This window comes from Cygnus olor, chromosome 1, assembly GCF_009769625.2.
Source record: "Cygnus olor isolate bCygOlo1 chromosome 1, bCygOlo1.pri.v2, whole genome shotgun sequence".
Taxonomy (NCBI): Eukaryota; Metazoa; Chordata; class Aves; order Anseriformes; family Anatidae; genus Cygnus; species Cygnus olor.
In genome coordinates this window covers 185,570,578-185,596,679 of record NC_049169.1, presented here as the reverse complement: position 1 = coordinate 185,596,679, position 26,102 = coordinate 185,570,578, and the positions used below count along the sequence as shown (strand labels likewise).

At 41.2% G+C, this 26,102-nt stretch overlaps 1 protein-coding gene across 1 annotated transcript in view; it reads left to right on the top strand.

Moving 5' to 3' along the window:
- The window catches only part of KL (klotho), a 49,298-nt gene extending 30,680 nt beyond the window's left edge, over window positions 1-18,618 (top strand). The window contains exons 2-5 of the mRNA XM_040569577.1: window positions 3,077-3,587; window positions 8,234-8,502; window positions 11,169-12,285; window positions 15,971-18,618. Of these exons, the coding sequence (XP_040425511.1) occupies window positions 3,077-3,587; window positions 8,234-8,502; window positions 11,169-12,285; window positions 15,971-16,308 (2,235 nt within the window). The 3' untranslated portion in view covers window positions 16,309-18,618. The remainder of the gene's footprint in view (window positions 1-3,076; window positions 3,588-8,233; window positions 8,503-11,168; window positions 12,286-15,970) is intronic.
- The last annotated feature ends 7,484 nt before the right edge of the window (window positions 18,619-26,102 follow it).

Here is a 26,102-nt window from a genome sequence, read left to right as displayed (position 1 = left end):
CACCAGTCTTCTCATTTTCTATAGAGATAGATGATTGGCTTAGAAAATAAATATTAATGAGATAATCTCACATTTTTACCCTTTATATTTTTTCATTGCTACAAGATAGTAAATGATCTCCTTATCTGTGGAAAGGGCTAACCCATGGGATTCCCTTCCTTCTTGCTTCATGGTAGAATTGAGGATGCTAAAATGTTGGAAGGTCTCTCTCCATGGATAGGAGTGGGGAGAGCCAGGAGTTATGGGGAAAGTCCTCCGTAATCCTTGAGGTGCTACATGAGTGGGCAGCATACTTGCAAGTGCAGATGGCTGATGAAATTTTGTGTCTGAGACTGTGCATGGGGGTATCTTAATGTATGAGACAGGAAGCCTGGAGATAAGTCAGGTCCAACAGAGGAAGAATGTATGGCATTTATTAAGGCAAAAAGTGCGTGTGATCTGAAAGGAACTAGGATCTGATGTCTAGGATATACCTGTAAAGCCAGCTGATACTTGTAGTATGGGTATAGACATTTCTACTGTAGCATTAATCCCAAGTATCTTTGGTAACAACAGTAACCTCAACATGGCTGCACAAACTGAAGGTCAAGCTAGATTTTGGACTCTGTACTCAGGATTCCCACTGAATTTGCGCTGCAGCGCATTATGCCACAACTAGACAAAAAAAAAAAAAAAAAAAAGCCAAAACGTAAAAGCTACCCCCGTCATGACATCTTTGTTTATGACGATGACACCCAGAGGGAGAGGCAGGGATGCAGAGGCACATTGTGAGAAGTTCAGATTAGGTTCCAAGGATAATGGTTTGAAATTCTGCCATCAGTAATATTTCTCCAGACATCTCTTAGAGTTGCAAGTAGTGACACGTTTGTTCCCAATGGTATTTTTAAAATCGTATTTAAGGTGTTGGCTGTATGGAGTTTTGGTCATGGTGCCTAATGTCTTTTGTTCTGTCATCAGCATAATGGCGCTTCAGTGTAAAATAAAATTAAGTCTGTGCCAGTCAGCTCTCATTTTTGTCATGAGACTTTGAAGTGGTTGCTATATTTAGTTTCTCACTAGCATCAAAATTCGTTGTTTTAATATAGACAAATGGTGGGACTGCATCATGTTTATTTGAGCTGTTGGTGCATTATAACTGAGCATGTAGGTTAAAGTTTGCACCTGAGAGCTTGAATCAGGTATGTGTGCATAGGTGTGTGCTGTGATTTAGAGTTTCCAAGGTTATTATCTGCATTTTGGTAACCATTTTAAGAGGGCATAGGTTCAGCTTCCTTTACAGCCAATGTCAAATTTGCACAGATGTTTTATACACCCTACGGTGACTCAAAAGCAGCAAGTTTATTGTAGGGGGGCAACTGAACTGAGCCCTGATTATTGATCTTACCTTTCATTGTCCTTCACTTCCAATTGCTTTTCTCCCAGCAGTGAGAATTAAAATTCTGCAAGAACAGTAGAATGATAGAATTAATTATTTTTCCTGGGTAATTGACAGTGTCTACGTCAAAAATGATTAATAATCTTAATTGTTTAATGTTCCTAATAAGGTTGGCAACTGGAAATCATTGCAGCTGAAAGCTTGAATGGTAAGAGTGTATGAAAAGGAAACTGTAAACAACAGCTATCAATACATTAATGACAAAATTTGCTAACATACCAGCTGCATGGATTGGAAGATTGGCTTTCTATATGGCTTTTATTTCAGGGAGGACTGAAAAAATGCCTGTGACATTTTGATTAATAATCTGTCATATATTCAGCACACCTGTGAATTTGTATGGCAAGAATGGAGGTTCATGTCATTACAGAATTATATGAACAAACACTAACTGATAAGTCTCAGAATGCAAATGTAAACTGGGAATAGTTATCAGGTAGATTTTATTCTAACGAAAAATCTCTCATTTTTTACCTTTTTACCAATGACCTAGAAAAAAGGATTACAATTTCTACTAATGTGAAGATGACATAAAGATGGGATGTTTATTCATAGAGCAGTCAAAATTTGATAAGCCAGGTACAAGGAAAAATATGTTTTAGATGGTGAAGGGCTCTGGAGATATCATGGTACTTTAGATGAGCATATGCTCGTAGTGTAATGCTATGGTCACATAAGCAGAAACAGTATATTAAATTATCTCTGGTTTTACTGCTGGCAAGACTACCACTGGCATATTATATCCAATCCTGCTTCTGCAGTTTAAGATGGATGATGACAAATTGGAAGCAATTCAGAGGAGAGCAGTGAGAATGGTTAGAGGGCTTGAAACTACGCCTGAAGATAATGAAAGGCTCCAGGAACTTAATCTATTTAGCTTTCAAAGGGAACATCAAGAGAATGTTTCAACCCACTCTGTAAGATCACGGGAAAGAAATTTGGTAGAAAACATCTCCTCACAGAAACAGATAAAGTTATACCAAAAATCAAGTGAAATCTGATGCTAGAGATAAACAACAAAATTTAATAAAACAAGTTAAACTCAATTATTAGAATAGTTTTTCAAGGGCAGTGATAGCTTGTTTTTCACCAGCCTTTTCTAAGTCCAGGTTGGTAGTTTTCCTATATGGCATGTTCTGTTTCAAATAGAAACAAGTTCAGGGTTTTTGTTTGTCTCACATTGTTTGAGAGATCTTAGTAGCTTATAAGAATGGACCTTCCTTATATATCTGTGTATCTACACATAAAGAGATATTCATATAATGAAAACATCCTTTGAGACATGTTTAGTTAAATGGATTTTCATTTTTGTAAGTACTGGAAATATGTCCAATCTTAAAAATAAAAGCTAGTAATGATGTCTAGCTAACTACCAAAAGTGTGTTTGGAGTCTGGAGTTGTATCTCATAGAAAACTGCAATGCTATTTCACCAAAACAACTACAGATTTCTTGTCTTTCACTAATATTGTATTAATGAAAAGTTAACTTAGGAGTTTTAAACTGCTGATGGATGAATAAGGCTGGACCCTCAAATGCAATGTCTATGTGGTCACTGTATGACAGTGGATGGTACTTGGGACCAATTATGATACTTAAAATGGAACTTCAGGTGCATTAATTACAGTCTTTCTTTTCAACAGGCCCATGCTAAAGTCTGGCATCTCTACAATGACCATTTTCGTCCAGCTCAAAGAGGAAAAGTGTCAATTGCCCTTAGCTCCCACTGGATAAAACCTCAAAGTATGACTGAAAAAAATATAAAAGAATGTCAAAAATCCCTTGACTTTGTGGTCGGCTGGTTTGCTAAGCCCATATTTATTGATGGTGACTATCCAGACAGCATGAGGAGTAACCTCTCATCTCTGCTGCCTGAATTCAGTGAAGATGAGAAGAAGTACATCAAGGGAACAGCTGACTTTTTTGCTCTTTCTTTTGGAGCTACCCTGAGTTTCCAGCTCTTGGACTCTCACATGAAATTCCAGCAGTTGGAATCAATAAGCTTGAGGCAGCTCCTTTACTGGATAAGCTGTGAATATAACAATCCCCCAGTATTCATTGTGGAAAACAGCTGGTTTGTTTCTGGTAGCACCAAGAGAGATGATGCCAAATATATTTACTATCTCAAGAAGTTCATTATGGAAACTTTGAAAGGTAGGATTAAGGTTGTATTAATATGTGTTTGACAAAATCATTATGCAAAATAGCCTAAAGAGACTTGTTAAAGAACCAGGCTGCAATCTAATTTGGGTCTTTAACATTCATGTTGGCATTTGCGAAATGACACTCCAGATCTCTTCCTGGGTTTGTTCTTTTCAGCTCTTGAAGACCAGTAATATCTGCAGATAGCATTTGGTGAGCTTGGTGCTGCTGTCTTTGAAGTCAGTAGGAAAATTTCTGCTGTCTTCGGTGGGAGGAAGTGCAAACCCTGTGTGAACTATACTGTCAATGGATTTAGGGAAATGTACTATATTATTTATTAAAAATTGCTTTCCATATCTTAGATGTATGAATACATATATACAAAACTTAAGAATATGTATGTGGAAAGGTGTATGCTATCCATTAAGAGTTCCTCTGAAAAAAACATAAGGGTAAAAGAATACATTTTTAAATGGACAATTGAAACCTTTTCATGTTGCATCTCAGTTTTGCCCTTGCATAAATATTACATTAATACAATTCTGGATGTCAATCAATGATCTGAATTTACATCACTTTAAGGACAACTGAGTGTTTGAGTTTATATAATCTAAATTATTTAAGTTGTTATCCTATCATTTTTTTCACAGTCAAAGAAATACATGACATCATATGAGAGTTATTTTCTAATTTCCCATTTCGTTGTAGCAAAATGAATTCTTTTAATCCTAGTAGTCATCAATAAGTTGCTGGGGTTCCCATTTCCACTTTAATTGTCTTGAATTTATTAATCTACAATTTAATAATTGATTTACTCATCTACAGTTCGCTGTTTTGGTTTTAAAAACAGTGCTATTATAGCTATTTGTTCAAACTACATAACCATTGCGTTACATTGGCATTGTCATGCATTCAAGAGGCAGAAATGGCTTTTGTTTTATTCTCAGCACTCATGAAGATGCAAGAGTCCCACATTTGTTTCATCTGTTATTCCAGAAACCTAATTATTACAAATAATTTAAAAGGTGAAAACACACGAGGCATTGCATCTAAAATGGCAGTAATGGAACGTGAAACAGTTACTAACTGTTGCATGTATGGTATTACTAGTTTGCGTAAAGCCAGATGAAGATCTATAAAGGCTCTTAACCTCATGACTGTTACCCATATTTCTCTTCCATTTATAAATTCCTGAACATACATACATAGATCTGCCTTTTAATAACAGCTGGCTGGAAACAATCTTAATTTATAGATTTTCTTTCCTGTTACTGTAAATAACTGCAACAACAACAGCAGCAGTAGTGTTGTCATTATATTAACCTGTGAATTCCAACATTTGGCTAAACTTTTTACAGGAAGAAAAAACAAAGACAGAGGACTAGATCTGCAGAAGGGACTGTGGCATCATTATGATTAAAATTACTGCACCTAACTCTTCTGCCTGTTAGAATCTGAAATATCCAATGTGACTATCAAAGTTCCCTATGCAGTACTTGAGGGAATTTAGTTAAGAAAGATCCACAAAAGAGTCTTAAGTTGTACAACAGAGAAGACCCAAGACAAAGGCATATACAGTGTCTCTCATAGACTTAGGACATGTCTATCCTGTGCAATAAAGTACTATCATGTAGAGATTCAGGAACTAGTTCCTACCTGATGCACTCCAGCAGTAATGGGGCAACAAATGGCATTGGAGTTATAGCACTGAGAAGAAAGGATACTGAGTCCTTTGTGAACCCAAGGCCACATAGATGTGGTTCTGCTGCTTCCTGTATCTGGACAGTATCTCTGCCTGATACACTATGTGCATGCACTGGTTCCATTAAAACTGCATACCTGAATGTCGACATTGCCAAGTAAGTACAGCCCTATTGGAATAAACCCACTGAGTAAAAACAGTTGGTGTTGAGGGCCAAGTGTCCACACTGTGTGCATTCCTGAAGCCCATCTTTGGCTTAATTGTACCCCAAAGGATCTCAGGTCATGCATCCTGAGACCATCCTGTGATGTGAACCAAGGTGTGGTAAGTTGGGGCAGTCAGGAGATTTGCTTCAAAAGCATGCTCCTGATTTCAGCTGAAATGATGACATCCATTCAGACACTTGGTACTGTAGACATGGTCTATGGTTTTTTGTTTTTTTTTTAAACTTTTGGAAAAGGACTCTTTATTTGGGATTCACAACCCCTTTTTTTTTTTTTTTTTTTTTTTTTTTGTCATTTACTGCTATTGATCTCCACTGCTAATCAAATAACAATGAGGAAATGGGGATAGAATAGAGTGAATAGAGATGTAATATTAAGGAGTTAAATATTAATGAGTTGCTAGTTGGTTGGAGTTGTCTTCTCACATGGGTGTGTATCTAACCACCTAATCTAGGATCTTATTCATTTCCCTGCTCTCTCTCTGATACAACAAATATGTTGTTAAGTTGAGCATGTAGAACAGAAGGGCTTGAGAGCTCCTCTGTGCCATGTCAACTAGCCAAGTGGTTAGGTCATTATTCGTGGAGTTAGCAGGTCTGAATCCAGAGTCTTAAGGAGAACAGGGACAGCTAGTCCTCTGACAGGTCAGGATCGAGCTATTCTTAGGTATGTCCGGAGGAAAAACATAGAGCCTTGGGCAGCTTCCACATGGAAACAGGAGCTCTGGGTTTCACTCACCCCTCCAGGGTGGGACAGTAGCTGAGCAGAGGGCTTTAAGGATCTTTATTTGTTATTTATGGGTCTGTTATGATTCCTTGTGCTATTTCTAGACTAGTGAGCTGAACAGAGAATGAGCTGAAGTGGTGGTAGGAGACGGTCAATGTTGTTTAATCGTTAACCCAGTTCTGGCCCAGCTCTGGCCTGTGCAGTAGCACACTTTTAGGCACACTTTGAGGAGGACTCAGGCATTATTTCCAGCAGGTAGCATGGACAAGGCCACTCAGTTTCAGAAGCTGGGAGAGTTTAGCTTTCAGTCAGCCTGGCTTGCACAGTGACAGACACTAAAAAGAGGGTAGGTAGACAATGCAAAAAAGAAAAACCAGTCATTTTCATTGTATTTATTTTCAGTAAAATGAAATTCTTGTGGGATGCTATGTTTGAGAATTCTAAACTTCCAAAATCTTTTCACATTGCTTCTTTCATAGGTGACACTTTAAAGCTAATACATTTTGAAAGGAGGATTTGGGGGGGACTTTTGTGGTGCTCAGGAAGCGCAGGAGTGCTGTGTGATGACTTACAGGAGGGGTGACGTGCTGTTCAAAGAGAAATTCTGTCTAACAAAGTGGACCTGTACCGGCTTTTACTCTGCTGGTACGGCAGATGTCATCATGTATATGTGCGGAGGTTAGAAAAATATCAGCATGTGCCAAACATAAAAGAATGGTGCCTTTAGGAGGAGAAGTATTCCATTTCCTTAGACATTTTCTCACGACCTGTGATAGAAGCTGTGCCAAATTCATAGCTTATATAACCAGAGTTAATTTAATTGATTTGAACAGGGCTACAATGAAGAATCCATGTGGTCCTTCATAACTTACTGTAATGAGGTACATTAATAAAACGAGGAAATGAGGATCTTGATATTCTGGTTGCCTGAAATACACTGTTAGTGTTATTAGGGTGGAAAATATTATGTGCAGTCAGTACCCAGTTTGGGTTTACAGAAGATGGTGAGTAATAAAGATAAACTCAGCTGTCTGCTGAGCCAAATTCAAGTTCAAAAGAACTTATAACAATGTGCTTAAATGCATTGCTGAATTAGGGTGGGTCTAATTATGTAATTAAAATAAGCACTTTCCTGCATGTTTTCCTGAAGCTGAGCCTTGCCCAGGAACATTTTGCTGAATCTCAGTGTTTAATACAACTAAAAGCGAGTATCATTTGGAATCTCAAAATAAAACTGTAATGCTGGCAATACTAACTAACAGATGACAGTAGACCTTGATTTTAACCTGCAAAGTGTGTGGTGATTCATAAAAGCCATAGAGTTGACCTAGAATGCATATATATTTTTAGAAACCTATAAATATTTAAGCTGGAAAACAGTATGCCATAAAAGATATCAGGAGACAGAACTGTGAAAGTCAGTCTTCACATGCAGTCTTCCAGCATTAACACTTCTATTTACAATCCATGCTAATAAAAATGCATCAAAACCCCAAAAGTGTTATCAGGGTTTTCTTAATATAGATTAGTAGTGGAGAGGAAGGTGAAAAAGGAGTCTGACTTGGTTCGTGTACGTAGTAGTGCTGCATTAATGACACTTAAGAGTGAGCTGCAATGCTTAGTAGAGTGCAGCGCTGCGCAGTTACTGGCTCAGATGCTGCAAACTGTTCAGGTGTATTGTGCCCTGGTACAAGGCTAAGGTTTGGCACACTGAATCAGCAGCACTGCTTGAACCACCACTGCAGCACTTCTTTTTCTAAATCTTAACTTGTTTAAAGATAAACCAAGTACCTCTATTGCCTTCCACAGTGCACCCATGCCCTGGGAGCCTGCCCCAGAGCATGCTGTGCAGCTGAAATACATTCCCTGAATGGGCTTTGAAACAGACAGTGAGATACTTACCTGAGCTATTGCATTGTTCTTGCATGAGAATACCACAAACATTGCTGGTTCCAGCACAGGAAGAATGAGCACTGCGATGAGTTTGGGTTTTGTTCTTTCCTCAGCTATCCGGTACGATGGAGTTAATGTGTTTGGATACACAGTCTGGTCCCTCCTGGACGGCTTTGAATGGCACAGGGGATACAGCATTCGACGCGGATTGTTTTATGTTGACTTCCAGAGCCACGACAAAAAGTTGATGCCAAAATCTTCTGTCTTGTTCTATCAAAAATTGATAGAAAAAAATGGCTTCCCACCTTTGCCTGAAAACCTGCCCATAGAAGGGGTCTTTCCCTGTGGGTTTGCCTGGGGGATTGTTGACAACTATATTCAGGTAAGTCTGATGGTAAAGCTGGTAGGTTCTCCAGCCAGACCAGTGGTCAAGATCGTATTGATAAATTTGCCAGATAACATGTCTTTGCTGACATTTATTACCACAGTGCTGGAAAGAGATGGGTGCAAGGCTTTTGTGGCAAACACCATGCCTTTCAGTCTTCACTAGACTTTCTGTGTGTGACCAAGGAGATCCAATTGGAGTGAAGTGCAGTCGAGAAAGCAACGGTCTATAAAAACACACAGCAATTGAAAGGGGTCTGATGCTTATCATCCCTGGACATGTTACGTGATCGGTTACTGAAGTCAGTCCTGTTCAAATGAAAGTTACTCCGCTAAAGCATATTTCCAAAGGTCCTTGTTTATGAAAAGAGACGTACTGCTGCTTTTTCAAGTCAATGGCAATGTATTTGCCCACTGTGGTAGTGCACATTTAGAAAACTTCCTGAAAACTCTCAGTGTTTACAGTGCTATGTTTCTACATCTTATATATGTACATTCTGGCACTTTTGTTAGAGGACTTCTGTGTTAAAGAAAAGTAAACAATATTAGATTTAGATGAAATTTCTGTATTCCTTCCTTGTCATTTTGTGTAGTGCTGTGTCTGACTGAGGCTTCAGTACCCCTGGATAGCACCTAGCTAGTTCATGGATCCAGTTCATAGCTCTGCCTCTTTTTATTTCAAGTTAGTCTGATATTTCAGGAGTACCTTTCAAATTTTAAGATTTCATAGCATGTGTAAAAATTGTATCTTAGTTACGGTCTCTTTCATAGTTTGGCTCTATGATTCTCAGATGTTGTTTTGGCTTACAGGGCTCCTCTAACCACAGTAATGATGTGCAGTTAAATTCAGCTCTGAGGCTGGATCCAAGAACAGAATTTTCAATTTAGATTTTCCACAAAGACAGAATCTTTCTTAAGGCTAGAGTATATGGGGCTTGTTTGTTTTTTTCTTACTCCAAAAGTAAGATCTGACTTTGTTCTCTTGAAAAATACTGCACTCTCCTTACCTGGTACACTGATTTCCAAGAATATTCAGCAGTCATTATCCTAGCTCCCAGACAGGTTAGGGAATGGAAATGAAATTGCTGAATTTGGGATCAATAACAGCTGCAGAGTTATGGAGTCAGTCAGCCTAAGACAGTTAAAAAATCTCTCCTATCCCCCAAACCTTCAAAGCTGAATATTTTCATTTCAAAAGGCTGTTCAAACATTTTGTGCTATAAAGCTTAGGTAGTGTGATTTGTAGATGCATCACAGTGGAAAAACTCTTTTGACAGCATTCCCAGAGTATTAGTGGAAATGCATGCTTTAGTAATCTACAAGGGACAATTCACCAGAAAAGCAATTTCCCTCAGACATGCTGTTTTTTATTACTTTCTTCTATAAGCACAGTACTGACCTCTCCGGAGAAAATAGCAACTGATTTTCAGCATCTTCTTTATACAGTCTGCAGAGCCTCAGCTACAAGTTGAACACTGGTTGTAGGCTGACACCTGCTTTTCAAACAGAGGGCAGGACAAGGAAATCTGAACTTGGGGGAACCTTGCACCAAAAAACCTAAACCCAAAAACCAAAAAGAAAAAAAGAAATGGAAAGAAAAAAAAAAAAGAGAGAGAGAGAGAAAGGGACAAATACACATATGTAGGTATGCACATATGAAAGGTCCATACACATATGTAGGACCAGTATCTTGAAGTTTGGATCTTTCTTCTATGCTAGAGTATGAATGAGAAGGAGATTTTACTTTTTCCATTATTTTAAGTAATTCACTTTTCCATTTTCTAGTCCTTACTATGTTTGCAATACTCATTTAAAAGTGAAATTATAATTCTGTGGGAGCTTGGGAAGCTCATGTTTTATTGTCTGCGGTATGTCATACAGGCATTTCTGACATCTGATGCCCTAAAGACTTAAAGAAAAACTGTAAGTTTTATTGTTGGGTTGACATATAGTGGGTTTACTCAGAGGTCTGAAAAAAAGCCCAAACCATACAGAAATCAACACCTTGCTGAAATAACTTGGAACTGAGTTCAGTATGAGCTAAATAAAAAAAGGACTTCTTTAACAAGAAGGAAAAATTTTGCTTGTCAACTGAGTTCACGCTAAAAATCAAGTGCGCAGCATTACTCATCTTGCATCATAGTCAGGAAAAAAATGGTGACAGAAATGATGTTGCATTCATTATTTCTTTTACTGTGTTCAGGGAGTGGTCTTGAAACAGAAGCTGCTGGGTAATTTACAACAGACAGGCCCATTGGTATAGCTTCTTAATCTTGGAAGGAAAACATTTTTAAAATGCCTGTAGTCTTTGCTGCAGCTCTGCTTCTCTGAAGATCTGTTGCAGGTTAATGCCTTAGCCCTGAGCAATCCCTCATTTCCTGTAAGGAGTGCAGCAGTTTGGAGAAGATATAAATATGGTGACTATTAGCATAAGCTAGGATGGCTGAAAATGATATATAGATTTGGTACTTTTCTGATGTCACATGTTAGCAGAAGATTAATTCATTCATATGAGCCAGAGATGTTATCAGAGATGTGAGAGAAGTGCTAAATGCAGTGTTTTGACTTGTGAAGTTCTTTCAGTAACTTGTGCCTGATGGATATGATGTTCCTACATACCTAAAACAAACAGCTTGAATCTGGTATATTTCTTATTCTACCTAGGTAGACACAACACCTGCTCAGTTTCTTGACCCTAACGTTTATGTGTGGGATGTTCACCAGACGAAGAAACTGATTAAAGTGGATGGGGTTTTCACCTCCAAACGCAAGCATCACTGTGTTGACTTTGCTGCTATCAGGCTCCAGGTCTCTCTTCTACAGGAAATGCACGTCACCCACTTCCATTTTTCACTGAAGTGGTCTTTAATCCTTCCTTTAGGTAATCTTTCTCTAATCAACCACACACTTGTACATTATTATCGGTGTTTTGCTAGTGAACTTCTCAGAGTTAACATAACTCCTGTTGTTGCTTTATGGCAACCTATGGCTGAGAACCAAGAGCTTCCAGCTTCCCTTGCCAAATACGGAGCTTGGGAAAACCCAGAGACCATTCAGGCTTTTGTTGAATATGCCAAATTCTGCTTTACAAGTCTTGGGGACTATGTAAAATTTTGGATCACAATGAATGAACCGTCTGTGAAAAACTTGACCTACACTGCAGGGCACAATCTGCTGAAAGCTCATGCGAAAGCTTGGCATCTTTACGACAAAGAATTCAGAAGATCTCAGAAGGGTAAAATATCTATAGCTCTGCAAGCTGACTGGGTGGAACCAGCCTGTCCCTTTTCCAGGAATGACCAAGAAGTTGCTGACAGAATTTTGGAGTTCGACATTGGCTGGCTTGCAGAGCCCATCTTTGGGAATGGTGACTACCCACGTGTGATGAGAGCATGGCTTCACCGAAGAAACAGTGTTGACCTCTATAATTTCCACTTGCCTTCTTTCTCAGAAGATGAAAAGAAATTAATCCAGGGCTCATTTGATTTTTTTGCTTTAAGTCATTACACTACCACCCTTGTGGGCTGGGAGAAAGAAGATGCACTAAAATATGACCACTACCTTGAAGTTCAGATGATCAATGACATCACATGGCTGCACTCCCCCAACAGAGCTGCAGTAGTGCCCTGGGGACTGCGTAAATTGCTCAAGTGGGTTAAATCAAAATATGGCGAGATCCCAATTTACGTTATGGCTAATGGAATTGATGATGACCAGAATATGGTGCACGATAAGCTCAGAGTGTATTACATACAGAATTATATCAATGAAGCTTTAAAAGGTAAGGAACCATAGGTGGTTTATATGTCACAAATGCCATTTTTTTAACAGATACTGTGTGATAGAGTATGTTTTACTTCAAAAAATGAAGTTTTATGTAGAATACTCCACAAATTAAATATTATTACAGCATAGTTTTTCCTTTCATTTGCAACTGATTGGTGTTACTAAGCATAAGGAAGACTGACCTTGCATGTATTCTACATTACGTAGCAGAAGAACTTTTTAGTGAATTCAAGAGCTTTAAGTAGATGTCATGTGAGTAGCTCCACACATATTTAATCATATTTTCTTCTTATTGAAACTCAACTGTTGCTTTGCTTTGTTGCTTCTCTCTTCACTGATGTGCTTCAGGGCTGGATATGAACTCTCTTCCTCAGCTGTCTCTGTATCTAATCCAGCCGTTATCTTGGCTCTTCATAATAATTCAGCTGTCTACCTCATTATGCTGTTTCCTGGACTCTTTCCTGCTATTCAGAACTCAAAACAGTCTTTTTTTCTGTCTCAAAAGTTTCATAAATTATAAGGTAAAATGAAGGCATTTTGAGTCATCCTGTCACACAATGCAGATATTTTTTAGAAAAACACCAGACTTGGATGAGATAATTTTTACTGATAATGAATTTTCTACTTCTCAATGTAAGCTGTTGCAGTGGCAAATTACCTAGAGCTTTCAAATATATATATATATATTATTTCTAGTGTTAATTTCTTTGTCTTCAGCTTTAAGCCATTTAGGTATGCATTTCCATGTATTGCCTGTGAAGTATTCACAGGCAGAAAATAAGCCAACTGTCATTTAACTCTCTGATAAATAATGCAAACAAAGCTCTTTGTGTCCCTTACGATAAAACATGATTTAGAACCTTTCAATTATTAAACTTTTTCCTGTTTGCCAGCATTCTTCTTAAGAGAAGTAAATCCCAGGCCTGGACACACTGTTTCTACAGCAGCCACACCTATAGATGAAGTGGGTTTAACGTAACCTCTTACCCTTGTACTCCTCTTTTGTATGTCTAAGCAGCCTATTAGCTCTTTGGCTATGGCAGCAGGTTGGTCATGTGCAGTCAGTGGTTATCTACTGTGATTTTAAACTCACTTACAGGTTCCTGCCCCATGGGGCAGAACTGTCTGGACTGACATATGGTCTGCTTCATCTTTGACATCCTCGCATTCGGTCACATTCAAATACCCATAGCCTGCTTGTAGAAAGCTTGCTATATTAGCTAAGTTATGTCCCTAATCTTTGTGTTATTTGCAGACTTTCTGGGAAATAGTTTTCTTTCAGGTCACTGAAAGATGATTAAATGCTAAAAGCTATTTCTCCATGATCACCTAATGGGACATACACCTATGGGGACACTTATCTGCAATTACGTTTCTAGGCTTACCAGTGCTATTTGAAAACAGTTGAAATCTGCTTATTATGGGCTCACCTTGACCTCATAACATTTTATTTTCTTAAACCAAATGCCATATAATACCAACTCAGTTGCCTTATGGAGTCCTAGGTATATTACATCAAAAATCACTACTTTTATCAATCTCATAAAAAAGATGCCAAGATGTCAAATTAGTTTAGCAAGTTTTATTTTTCATGAACTGATTGGCATTAATCATATGTATATCTTCTGCAATTCTGATTTATCAAGCCTTATGTAATCTATTCCACTATTTTGCTAGGCAGTGAAAGATGTCTGGCAGTTCCACCATTTCCTAGGTCTGTTAAGTACTGGCTTTAACTTCCTTGTCTGTAATTTCCACCTCTTTCAGGAACTAGTGAATATCAATATTAAGTGCCCAAGAGTTTCTTTGGCAGCATTTTGAAATACTGGGTGAATGTTTTTTGCATGTGTAGTTAAAAACATATCTTGGATATGTTTGGGTTTGTGGTTTCAGTCCATTGCTTTTTTGTTTGTTTGTTTGTTTTTATTGCTTTGTCTTCTTCCTAACACTTCAGACTGTACCACTTCTTGGCACTTCTTCTTTTCTAAGTGTGTATGAATATGGGCTTTTCTCCCAGTCCCCATTAGACAGAGCAGCTGCACATACCCCTGTTGTTCACAAAACTTTGTCATTCATACACCCAATGAACGGTCACCCAATTACTTCCCACCTCTTCTTTACAGGCTGGAAATAGCTACTATATTTTTCCACTTAATCGTCATGTGCAAGCCATACTTTTCTGTCTTTCCACTTCCTTTGTCACAGGTGAATATATCCCTGCTAAGCAGTCACAATAGTTACCCCAAAGCCCTCTTTTTCACTTTTGACATCACACACTTCAGCCAGTCAGTAATACCAGCTTTTTCACTCTCTTCTCCCACTCTGGTATTGTGCTTTTGTCCATCTTGTCCTTAGGCATGTAACAAGCTTTTAACCTTGGCATTGTGACTGACTCTGGTTTCTGCAAAACTTACATTTTTTCTGCAAGGCGCTCTGCTCTAACCGATGGGAATTAAAAATCTCGTGTCCCTGTCTCAGTGTCATGCTGCAGAGGAATGAGGGGAGGGTTGGTACACGTGTGGTCTCACCTTAAGTTTCCTATTCTGCATTGGTGTGTGTGATGTTTCTCACCTGATTCCTTCCAGGGGAGCCAACAGGTTTATGTGGATAAACAGTTCCAGAACACAGTAGAGGACCCTTTGGGCTGAGGCTGTATTTTTAAATACTTTTTTTGTACAGTGTGTAAGTTCACCTTTGCCAATAGAAAATGAAGAACAGCAATAACCATTTATGTAACACCATTAAATCCACATGCAGTTTTACAGACACAGACTAATCATCCTGCATAGCAGCTCTGTAAAAGGGTAGGTAAATATTATCTCATTTTGCACCTGAAAAGAAGGTTAGAGGTGCTAAGTGTCTTGCATGTGACTGCAGAAAGAGCTGCTTTTAGAGGCATTTGAAAATTCAGCAGTTGCTAGTTAGAGAGAATGTTGCCTTAATTTGTAAAAAAATAGTGATTTTGAGGGATAGGGTATTACAGTTTACTTTTCCTACTGTGGATTGATTGGTTTTGTCAGGCAGAAGTGGTGGCTGAAGGTTAATGCTCCAGCTGCTATAACTCTTCCAGTAGCCAAGTTAGCAGTATGGATCATGGACACATTCTCAGTGAAGGCTAATGCAGGTCTCTTGGACCAGAAACTCAATAGCAAGAGTAGACTGTGATCTGCATAACTTTCCCACTTGCCCTGAGCACTGGTGCATCTTTTCCTGATGTTTCCGGACCTTTGCTAGTGAGAAGTGCAGCCTGACGTCCTACTTCCTTGAATTTCCCCCTCAGGAGGTGCTCTGCGAGGTAGAGCGAGCAGCCAGGGGAACAGATTGCAGAAATCCAGGTGCAGGGAAACCAAAACCCATGTTCTGTTATACAGAAAAAAGACCCATATTTTCACTGTAGGCTCCATGCTGATCATTAAACACAGTCATGCGTTCACAGCTGTGTTTACCAAGTATAAGGAAATAAATTACAGGATACTCACAGATCACACTGTCTGGCAGTGGCTGATGAACTCTTTTTATGACAAAGACTGCACGGATGTGCATGTAGATTACCTTATTTTTAAGAAGAGAAGTTCAGATCTAGTTTTAACATCTCCCTGCCCCTGCTGCATGTACTGGCATATGATACTGCTCTTGAATGCCAAAGTGACATTTATTCATTTATTTGTTTTCTCTTGCAGCTTACACCTTGGATAATGTCAACCTGCAAGGATATTTTGTCTATTCTTTTAATGACAGGACTGCTCCTAAATACGGTCTCTATGGTTATGTTGCAAATCAATATGAGCCAAAGCCTTCGATGGAACATTACAGAGAAATAATTGACAAGAACGGGTTTCCTGGTCCTGACACTCCTGAGGTGCTGTGCCCAGAAGAGATTGCCTTATGTACTGAATGCCACTTTTTCCGAACCAGAAAATCATTGTTAGCCTTCATCTCTTTCATATTTGTTGCTTTTATTGTTACTATATTTTTCATTACTTACTATTCCAAGAGGGTAGAAAGACGGTATAAATAGAGCTGCCCCTTTGCATACATTACCCAGTACCCGTTTTCTTGCATCTTCTTGGGAAATCTGAAATAAGTGTGCACAATGTTGTGGCTGCTACAGTACTAGGAAGGCACGTACACTGCCTGGTGCTTCGGGACAGTGGCACTGAGAAGAGATTGTTAGTGTATGGCTTCCAGAAATCATTTTCTGTGGTTTAGTACATTTGGCCTGTGACCTGTCTTTAATTCCTGTGGTTGGAGTTACCTCACAGCTTTCCCTGGGACCTTTGGTTGAGCAGATGCTTTCCCTTCCTTGGTTTTCCCTCACTGAGTTTTGTAAGTGTATTTTGAAGACATAGAGTGTTGGAAGAGCCTGACATGTCAAATTGTCTGAGAAAAGGTTGAGGAGAGACAAAATGATATGTTTCCAAATTAGGGTTTAATGCTGATGTTAAGTGATCAGAGCCAACACCTGACTGGAGCAAGGCACGTGACTGAGCAGAGTCGGGGGAGAATTGCACAAAGAGACTCAGGGTGCTGGGATTCACACTCCCCAACTTCATGTTTTTGCTGCTGCCACACAACCTTGCTGTCCTGGCTTCATTCTTCAGAGCATAACTCAGTGCTGACTTGAGGGCTGCGTAGGACCTGAAGATGCAGCTGGGGAACCTTATGTCAAGGATCTGTGTCTTTCAGTGGGGAAGGCAGCAGGGATGTGTCCTAGGATGGCAGGGATCGTGCCATCTGACGGGAAGAGGTGCGAAGGGTGAAAGGGCCTTTCTCTGCACATAAGTTGTGCTGAACAAGATTTTAAATCCCAACATTTCAGTGTAATAATCTGGCACTTTATTGCTGCTTTTGCCAGGGTCTGAGGTCTTGGAGCTGTTGCTTCTGAAATGCACTTCCATATTCCTTGGGGCTCTTCTAGTTTTGCTGAATGTTTTACTTTGAGCGACAGGATCTGGCCCTGACAACATTTCATTGCAATAAAGTACTACTGAACTGAAGTTAGCAAAACATTAGCAACATCATTTATTAGTAACAGCATTTATTAGTAGAAATAGATATAGACAATGGGAGACGATCCTGTGTTATTTTGCTTGCCTTGTGAATCACTGCATTAGGAGTATCCATAGTGTAAAAGCACTGTGGCCATTTTTCTCCACTCTCTAATTCTAGGCCTGCATTGCCTTCAGCTGTAATTGTATTTTTATTGCGATGTGAATAATGTCAGTCACTGGCAAGAATATTTTAAAGGAAATGTGCTCTGTGTTAATTAAGAATTATTTATCTACAAAGCTGATTACACGGCATTAAATGTGATGTTTATCTCCTAGATGACTAGCAGATGACTAAATGACCTCCTTAGGTTCCTTCCAACCTGAATATTCTATGGTTCTGTGATTCTGTGATGTAAATTAAAACTTATGTATGAAATACGATTTTCATTTGCAACTGAAGATTATATTTTTTCTTAAACGATCTGTAGAAATAGAAAAGAATTAGTATGTCATCACTATGATTAATATATTTGTCCTCTAGTTCCAGCCTTAAAATTGTCTCTCTTTGCACTAATATATATTTTGATACCAAGATTAAGGTGAAAAATTTATGGTAAGTCATAAAGTATTAAAAATATACATAAAAAAATTATAGACTGATAGGACTTCCAGAAGAAGAGGAAATTTTAAGCTGCTGTATATTTATGCATTGCTGCCTGGTGCAGTGCGGATTGCAATGAAATAGCTCTCCCGAAATGTATGAAATGCCAAATGGCTTTCTCCATGTCACGACAATGAATCACCTCGCGAATACGTTTACTCCATTGTGTCAGACGCCTTCACAATCCATAACAAGAAGTGACACTCATTTAATATAAGCTGTAGCCAGGTCATGCATAACTTCCATGTTATATGTGTATGTATGTTTTAATTATTTTGTTGCTGGTAAAATAGAGTCTAGGCCTGCTGTTTTGGAGGAGCTGGGCGTCTGTGTTTCCCCTGGGCTTCAGGGGGTTCAGTGGACCTGGGCCGAGCAAGCCCAGGACAAGATGGGTGCTGTGCTGGTGGGTGCTCAGGCAGTGCCTGGACTCTTTCCTGATAATTTATCATCCAGCAAGTCATGGTGGTGTGCTGTTTAATGGGCCGGTTACAGCACAACGTGTGAAACCAGCAGTCCTAGCAAGGAGGAGGCACTGCAGGCTGGGTGATATGTAACCACCGACAGGCAGATGGCACCAGCTGGATATCAAATTTGTAGGTAAATTGGGATTTGCTGCTACGAAGCTGTGTGATCACATCCTCTAATGGTGCCGTGGCCCATAGAAATAACACAGCCTTTGGTGCTCTTCCCTTCAGGAGAGGTTTTAGATATCTCTGCAGAGCAATAACTGGCTTGACTTGGCCACGGGAGTTGCTGAAGCATTGTCCTAAGCAGCCTGCCTGCAGTACGGCATGCGCAAGGCCGTGTGTGACTTGGTGAGTGAACTGTACGGCGGTGGGCCAGGGAAAATTCAGGCTGGTCTGATGGGTTGGCATTAGGAATCTGCTTGATTTTAGGTAATCAGGGGACAGTGTGCGTGTTTCTTATAAATTTTCTTAAAAAGCACACCCAGTACTGACAGGAAAAAAGACCTGGAAGAGGCAAGGATCAGGCGCCTGGCCAAGGAGAGCTGTGGTGTGCTCATGCAGCCACCACCTCCCATGATCTGGCTGCAGCCCTGGGGCACTTCCTTCGGTCGATATGATCGATGTGTGAGCGAGGATCTGGCACTTCCCCTGGCCAAATGTGCATCTAAAGCAAAACTCCGGCAGCAGCAGAGACTTTCCACAGAGGGGATGCCATGCCCAGGCTGCAGAGGCAGCTTGGGAGGGGAAACGTGCTTTATTCGCCGCGGAGTAGCAGGAGGCTGCATGTAGTGGTGGATGGTAACATTCCCTATATCACATGTGCTAAGTTTTTGGATTTCCCAAAGTGAAATGTTGCCATTTTTCTCAATGCTCCAGATTAAACGTGTGATAAAATAAAAAATATATGTATTTTTATTCAAAATATTTTTTGTGACATGAATGCAAAGCTTCTCTTTTCTTTCTCAAAGACTGTACAGTGACCGTCAGAGGGATCTTCGCTAAACACAAGAATGGATTTTATATTGTTTTTATAACAATCTTGGAAATGAAATAAAGATACTGTACATAACAAATTGCAGACTGCTCTTAATTTTTAATCTGTCCAGTTTTCCTGCAGAGTACCTTACGAGAGGCCTTTGTGATAAGTCTGCATGGAGCTCCTCTTGCTGTTTGTTTTTCCAGTGCCACATAAATAACTGCAACTATTGCAGGAGGCTGCTGGGGCCTGTGTCTACACAGAGGTTTTTCCAGCAGAGCCAAGTCACTGGGACTTGGAGGGGTTTTGGTTCTTTGACTTTTTATTTATTTATTTTTTTTTACAGTGACTTTAACTAGTAAAAAACCTGTGGAAGCAACCATAGTAATATAGAAGTGTTTTGTTGCAATAGTTTATTCCCTAGTAACGCTGCAATAAACTTCACGGTTCTTCTGTTCCAGCAGGGTCACTCAGAGCCTTGAAGGAATTTGCGGCACTGAGCAGGCGGTTTGTGGCACCTGTGCTGAGCATCCTAAGCAAAGTACATGCCACGGTTAGAGGAAGTGGGAGCAGAAAGGAAAAAGGCTAATTAATGGGACAGCGGCCATGCAAGTGTCAAAATGTTAAAACAAAACACTTTGCAGTTCGCTTCTCGCACTCTGTTTTATTCATTTACTTCTGAGTCATTTAGAGACTCGTTCTGTTCAGTCCTCATTAAGGGCAAAGAGGTCAGTTTTCGGGTGCTAGATTTCAGCCTCAGCTAAAGAAGACCAGTCTTGCTCCTCCCTCCCTCATGCAAAGCGGTGAAGCAGAGGTGAGGAAAGGAAAGGGGGAAAGCTCTTCCCCTCTGCCATGCGCTGCTCTCAGATTGCCAAACCACTCTTTGCCAACTGCTACAAGACTAAGGCTGGTGCTGGCTGGCTCAGCCCACTCTTTTTAGGAGACTGAAAAAAGAAGGTATAATAAGGTGAGATCAAAGTGGCAGAGTCCGGCATATCAGAGGCTTTTGTTTTGTATAGCGAGTGGAACAAAAACATTCTCTATCATGCAGTTCTGAGAAAATCAAATTCATTAAGAAACCAGAAAGCTGAAATAACAGCAGCCTGCAGTCAAGATGCTTCTGGGTGCTGACATTTTACTGGCTATTATTTGCACTCTTTGTGTGTTTGGGAAGGAGTGGCAAAAGGGCCAGAGAAGCAGAAAGAAGCCATGGAAAATATTAACAAAGCAAGACAGAAAAGCCAAAGGCACAAGAAAATGTGTGAGTTCCTTGCCCTGAGAGCTGGGAGGACAATGTCTGTGTAGCCCCTGATGGGCCATGGGACTTTGGGTATTCTTTGCTCAAACAATATAATTTAAAAAGAGGATTTAACCTGAGAAATGCCTGCCTCTGTCACATTTGTCCCTTAATAGATTTACCTTCTATGTGATGAATCTTACTGTAGGTCAAAAGCCTTTTCCTTGTTTCAAGAGCTGCTCACAACACAGCATGGTGAAGCACCGTCATTCAGCCCTGGCTCTCCTGATCTCACCCAAATGTGCTCCTGGGGAAACTGGGCAACGGTGGGTGGGAGAGGTGGTCGGTGTCACTGGCATGCTGAGCAACACAGTGGTGATGGCAGGGATGGTGTTTTCTTAAATGCTGCAAATTCCCTTCAGGTTAGGTTAGTTTCCAACTCTATTAGTAGAAATAGTTTCTTCCTTTACAAAAGATGAGAGTCAGTAACACAAAAGACTTTGGGTGGTTTCTTATTTGGCAGGGAGGGGAATGAGTCTTAGCCCTTCCCTCCTAACACATGATGTATAATGTGCTTGCAACTGATTTTTCATGGCATTGGTCCTTGCTGGGAAGGAGAGGAATGCAGCAAAATCTTCTCGGTCCCACCTGCTTGACCGGCAGGAGCTGGAGAAGTCTCAAATGCCCCAGTGCAAGCCTGGGGCTGAGCACCTCCAGAGCAGAAAACACGCCTTACTATGATGCTGGCTGAGAAGGGCCTGAGCAAAAAGCTGGTGTGGTTTGGTTTATTCTGCCTTCCAGGCTCCACAAAGGGCCTTGGGCAGCACTGCAAGCTGGCAGTGCTGCACAAACTAAACACTTGACCACAGAAATCTGCTTCTGGAGGGAGCCGCGAATTGGCCAAGTGTTTAGTTCAAGAGGTGCAATGGTATAAAACTACCTGCGCTGTAAAGTTTTACGAGGTGACAAAGTTTTGTAGACTGGCAGAAGCAACAGCACATGCTGGAGGGCATTGCGGGGCCTGCTGGGACAGGGAGGGGAGATGAGGAGGGGGCTGCAGCTGCTGCAGCCCCATTGGCCATCAGAGCCCACTGGAGGGACCACAGCCTGGGCCTGTCACAATCCCTGTGCTTGGCACCACATGGGGAATGCAGCAGTGCTGGCTTCAGCTCCTCCACCAGCCCCTGCTGCCTCCTTGGGCAAGTGTTTATTCATTTCTGGGCTGAGAAATGGGTAGCTAAATACCAAGGTATGACGTAGGTATACCAGGGCATATAGTTTATTTGGCAGATAAAATGCTGTTTACAGGCCTTATGGATTTTTTGTGGATAATTACTACTTTGCAGCAACCCTTCCCCTTCCCTCTCTCCACAAGGATCAAACAGTTCTTATTCCCAAAAGCTGAAAAAATAAATGCTCATAAAGTAAGCTGTCAGTGTTGCAGTTGCCTCAGTGCTAGCTGAGCCTTTAAGTCCACCTCGAATGGAAATCTGTGGATTTTATACACATTTGTAACTCATTTATCAGCTACGTTGCTGCAGGACATGTGAGCAGATATTGCCTTTCCTTGTGTCTTGGACTGGGAGTCTGCGAGGTCGTGCACTACACAGCACATGGTTGCTCCTGCTTGGTCCTGACAGGGTGCTGACACGTTGCTCCAGCTGGTGACATGTTATTATAGGGCTGGAAGAAAAAATAATGCAACCAAGCTCTTATTATTTTCTCTTTTTATCTATATGGTCATATTAATGCAGGATAATCATTATATAAAAATGCGCAGGAGACACAGTCAAGGACACATTCATTTCTAAAGTCCTCCAGTGCTCTTGTACTTCAGCCATTCATCTTCTGTCTTTAATTACAACAAGTGATCTCAGAGGCACTTAAAAGATTAAATTACTCAATTATTTGAAAAACCCAAGTGCAATAACTGTATCTCTTTTCTGATAAATACAAGTGATTGCTGAAAAAGGTTGCCCAAGGCAAGAAACCCTGGGAGGCCAAGGAGGCCACAGTGTAACATTTTGGCTTAGCCCAGTGACACCCATTTAATTTTTCATTATTTGCAGCAATTATTTTTATTTGCATTGATAATATGTCCAGACTTTTCCATCACTGTCCTGGTGATGTCAGCAGTGAGACAGATGCCATTGCTCAGTTATTTCCAAGTGTCCCAGCACCTCTTCCAAGTGCCAAGAGAATGCCATGAGACAAGGGATGATCAAGAAGACAAAAAGCCACAATTTGGCATCAGCATGGCCAGGGAGTAAACCCCACTCAAGGTGATGTTTGTATCTCAGCAGCCTTGGGGGAAGCAGAGAAGGTGGACAGCCAAGAGCTGGATCTGAAATGGCTCTGAAATGGCACCCAATGGCACTCTTGCCGTCCCAGGAGGGAGCCAACAACCTGTGGTGACGCAGCCTCAGCAGCAGATCTCATCCCTCCATGCCCCAAATACAGACTCCTCCCTAGGCCTGGAAGAAAGGGAGGTGAAGATGACTCTTTGGGGAAACAGAAATCCAGGCTAAAGAACTAAAATATCACAATTTATCCTTATACGCCCAACCCTGAGGAGCAGGCCAGCACTGGGCAGGATGCTGGGGCAGCCATGAAGCCAGAGGCCTGCCCTCACAGCAGTGGTCGGCTCCTGGCTCGTGCTGATCGGTGACAGAGAATGCTGCTGCATGCAGAGAGGTGCTGGGGGTGGGTAAATCAGCTCCTGGCTTTCAACTGGCCCCACGGCACATTCCAAAACTGAAGGAGACTGGGGAAAAAATAGCCACTGCACATGATCAAGCCAAACCACCTCTGGTGCTTCTGGTCTATGAAGCTTCTACTGCCATCAAGACCAAGCCCGGATGGAGCTGATGAGGTGCAGTGGGGTGGTGGAGCTGGTCGGGCCTGGGCTGCCGCTCAGCTTGGGTTTGGGGTGTTTGGGGTCAGGCTGCCTGCAGGCACCGAGCTCGCATCTGTCCCACACACGCCGCGGGGCGCTGCCGGCCAGCAGATGCTGCTGATAGGGTTACTGCTGTCTGGTTGGCCACCTGCGGTTCCCACATTCATTTAATTAAAAAAATAAATAAATAGTAACTCGATAGGCGGCCTCTCAAGGAAAAGGAGTTCTTCCAGCAAGGCTCCGGAGAGGGCCAGGCATGGTGTGGGGCGGAGCAGATGGCCATGTGGATCATTTTTGCCCGTAAATTGCAAGCTGTAGCAAATCCTCCCTGTAGCAAGTGCTGGCTCTGTATTTCAGCCACATCTGTCTCAGAGCTGCTACAAGCAGGTGAGAAGGAAAGAGCAGAATGTGCAGTTTTAGCCTGAGTTCCCCTAGTGCCCTTTTGCAAAATCGAGCATTTTGATTAAGAAATAAGCTGTGAGCCTCTCGCTGGCACGTCAGTGAAGCTCTGTGCAGCTGCTCTCTCCAAGCAGGGCGGTTTCCTGCTGGTGCAGAAGAGGCTGCCACAGATCAAGGCATTTTCTCGTTAAAGTGCAGTCACAACCTGGACCCCATCTTGTCTCCTTGCAAATTGGTGCCAACCAAACGCACGCTGTGGTTCAAGTCTCTGCTCAAGGTAAAGAGCAGTCCGTGGTGTGTAGACCATTAGCCTCCTTGTCTCGCCTGCTGTGGTGCACGTGGGGCTCTAGAGCTGGGCACAGACAGAAGAAGGGAGCAGAGGAAAATAACTATTGGTGAGAGGTCAGTAGTAGGGTAACAGGTTAGACATCTTCATTTCAGAATCAAGGGATGGAAGGAGGTAAGAATCCACGTTTTTAGACCAAAGAATGCTAGAAATGCCTTCATTAGAAGCATAAAGTTTCTGGTGTCTGGGGTGTTTTGTGGATTAGGGAGGGTATCTAGGAAGTGTGTGAAGCCTAGAAAAGACAGGCAAATGGTTATCTACAGCGTACTTATGTTTTCCCTCTTGTTTACTCGTTGACCCAGACAGTGCTCAGCTCGGTGTTAGCCTTTCCTTTCCAAGCACTGGTGTGTTTGCTGAGCTCAGTTTCTTGCACCCTGAAGCAGGACAGTCTACAGTTGCAAAGTGCTATGCGTGTATCTGCTCGGCATCATCTTTGGACAAAAGTCTTTGCTTCTACATACTGTAGCTAGGTGACCATGATATTGAGTGTATGGGAACTAAATGCCTCATAATTTAAATTTGTACATTTTAGCAAAGTCTGAACACACACTTTGTTCTGAATCTGGGGTTTGATGTCCCGTATCTCAATCCTGGCACACTGCGATGAGGTTTTAACAGGATCTGCCTGGCCTAGTACCAATCCCAATGAAGCCCTGGTGTAGCTGTAACAGTTCCACATCTGGCAAGGAGAGCATGACACGCCCATGCTAGATCCATGCTAAATCCTTGCTAAAGAATGAGTGGTTCATGCCATTTAAGTGCTGCTCTCTGTCTGGCAAGATCTGTATTCTGTCCCTGGTTCTCCCATGTCACTACTGAACTAAAGTGACAGTATCATTTTTCATCCTCTCCTACTTAATTTGCAGTCTCTTGTGTATTCTTGTGTATTCTCTTTCAACATTTTCATCTCACAGTCATTTCAGTATGTTCAGTCCGTGCTCTTCTCTAACAACTACCTGCGGCTTCAAAGAGCAGCGTTTCTTAGGCATGCCAAGATCTTCCAAGGCTGATACTGATTCTGCAGAGCAAGTGCATCAGACAGAGGTATGCCTTGTTTATGACTTCTGCAAGAGGTTATAAGGATGATGGATGCCCGAGAAGTCAACATTGTAAAGGCTGCACACACCAGGAGCTGAACATCAGTGCAGTTAGGGTTAGGATGGTTTATTTACCCTGACATTGCTACAGGTGGGTGGAAGGAGAGCTGGGAATGAGATCAGATGACATACTGTACTTTTTTTTTTGCAATAAAGAACAGACTTACACAGCTGCTTATCTCTATCATGGCAGAGAATTGGAAAGAAGTGCTTTCTTTCATTCCAAATTATAATAATTAGCTTTCCCTGAATGGTGGTACATACAGACTTATTCCCTCCTAGATGATCTCATAGCTGACTTCCTCCTCTGTATCCTGTTTGCTGAGACTCCTTTTCTTTCAATAATTCAATAGAGAGTTGGAGAGAGACAGGCTCATCTGAAGGGAAATTAATTCCATCCATAGATACATGTAAGACAAACCACAGGAATCACTGTTCTGTTGTCGCATCTTTTTTCTCTTTTGCAGCAGCTTGGTGGATTTGAGACGGCTAATGTCAGAAAATGTGAACTCAACATTCAGCATCCCAGCTCCACTGTCACTCTCACAAACCTAGACACAGATTATTGACGAGTATCTAGATGCAGAAACATGGCTGAATTCAGGAGAGTCAGGAGCCTAAGTACTATTGCAGACTTGAGTTTACCTTTCACAAGGCAGCCATCCTAACCCAATGGCTTATTGGGAAAATACTTTCCCCTTACATGTCTTTGCCATGAAGTTCTGGTATACTTAGGGACAAT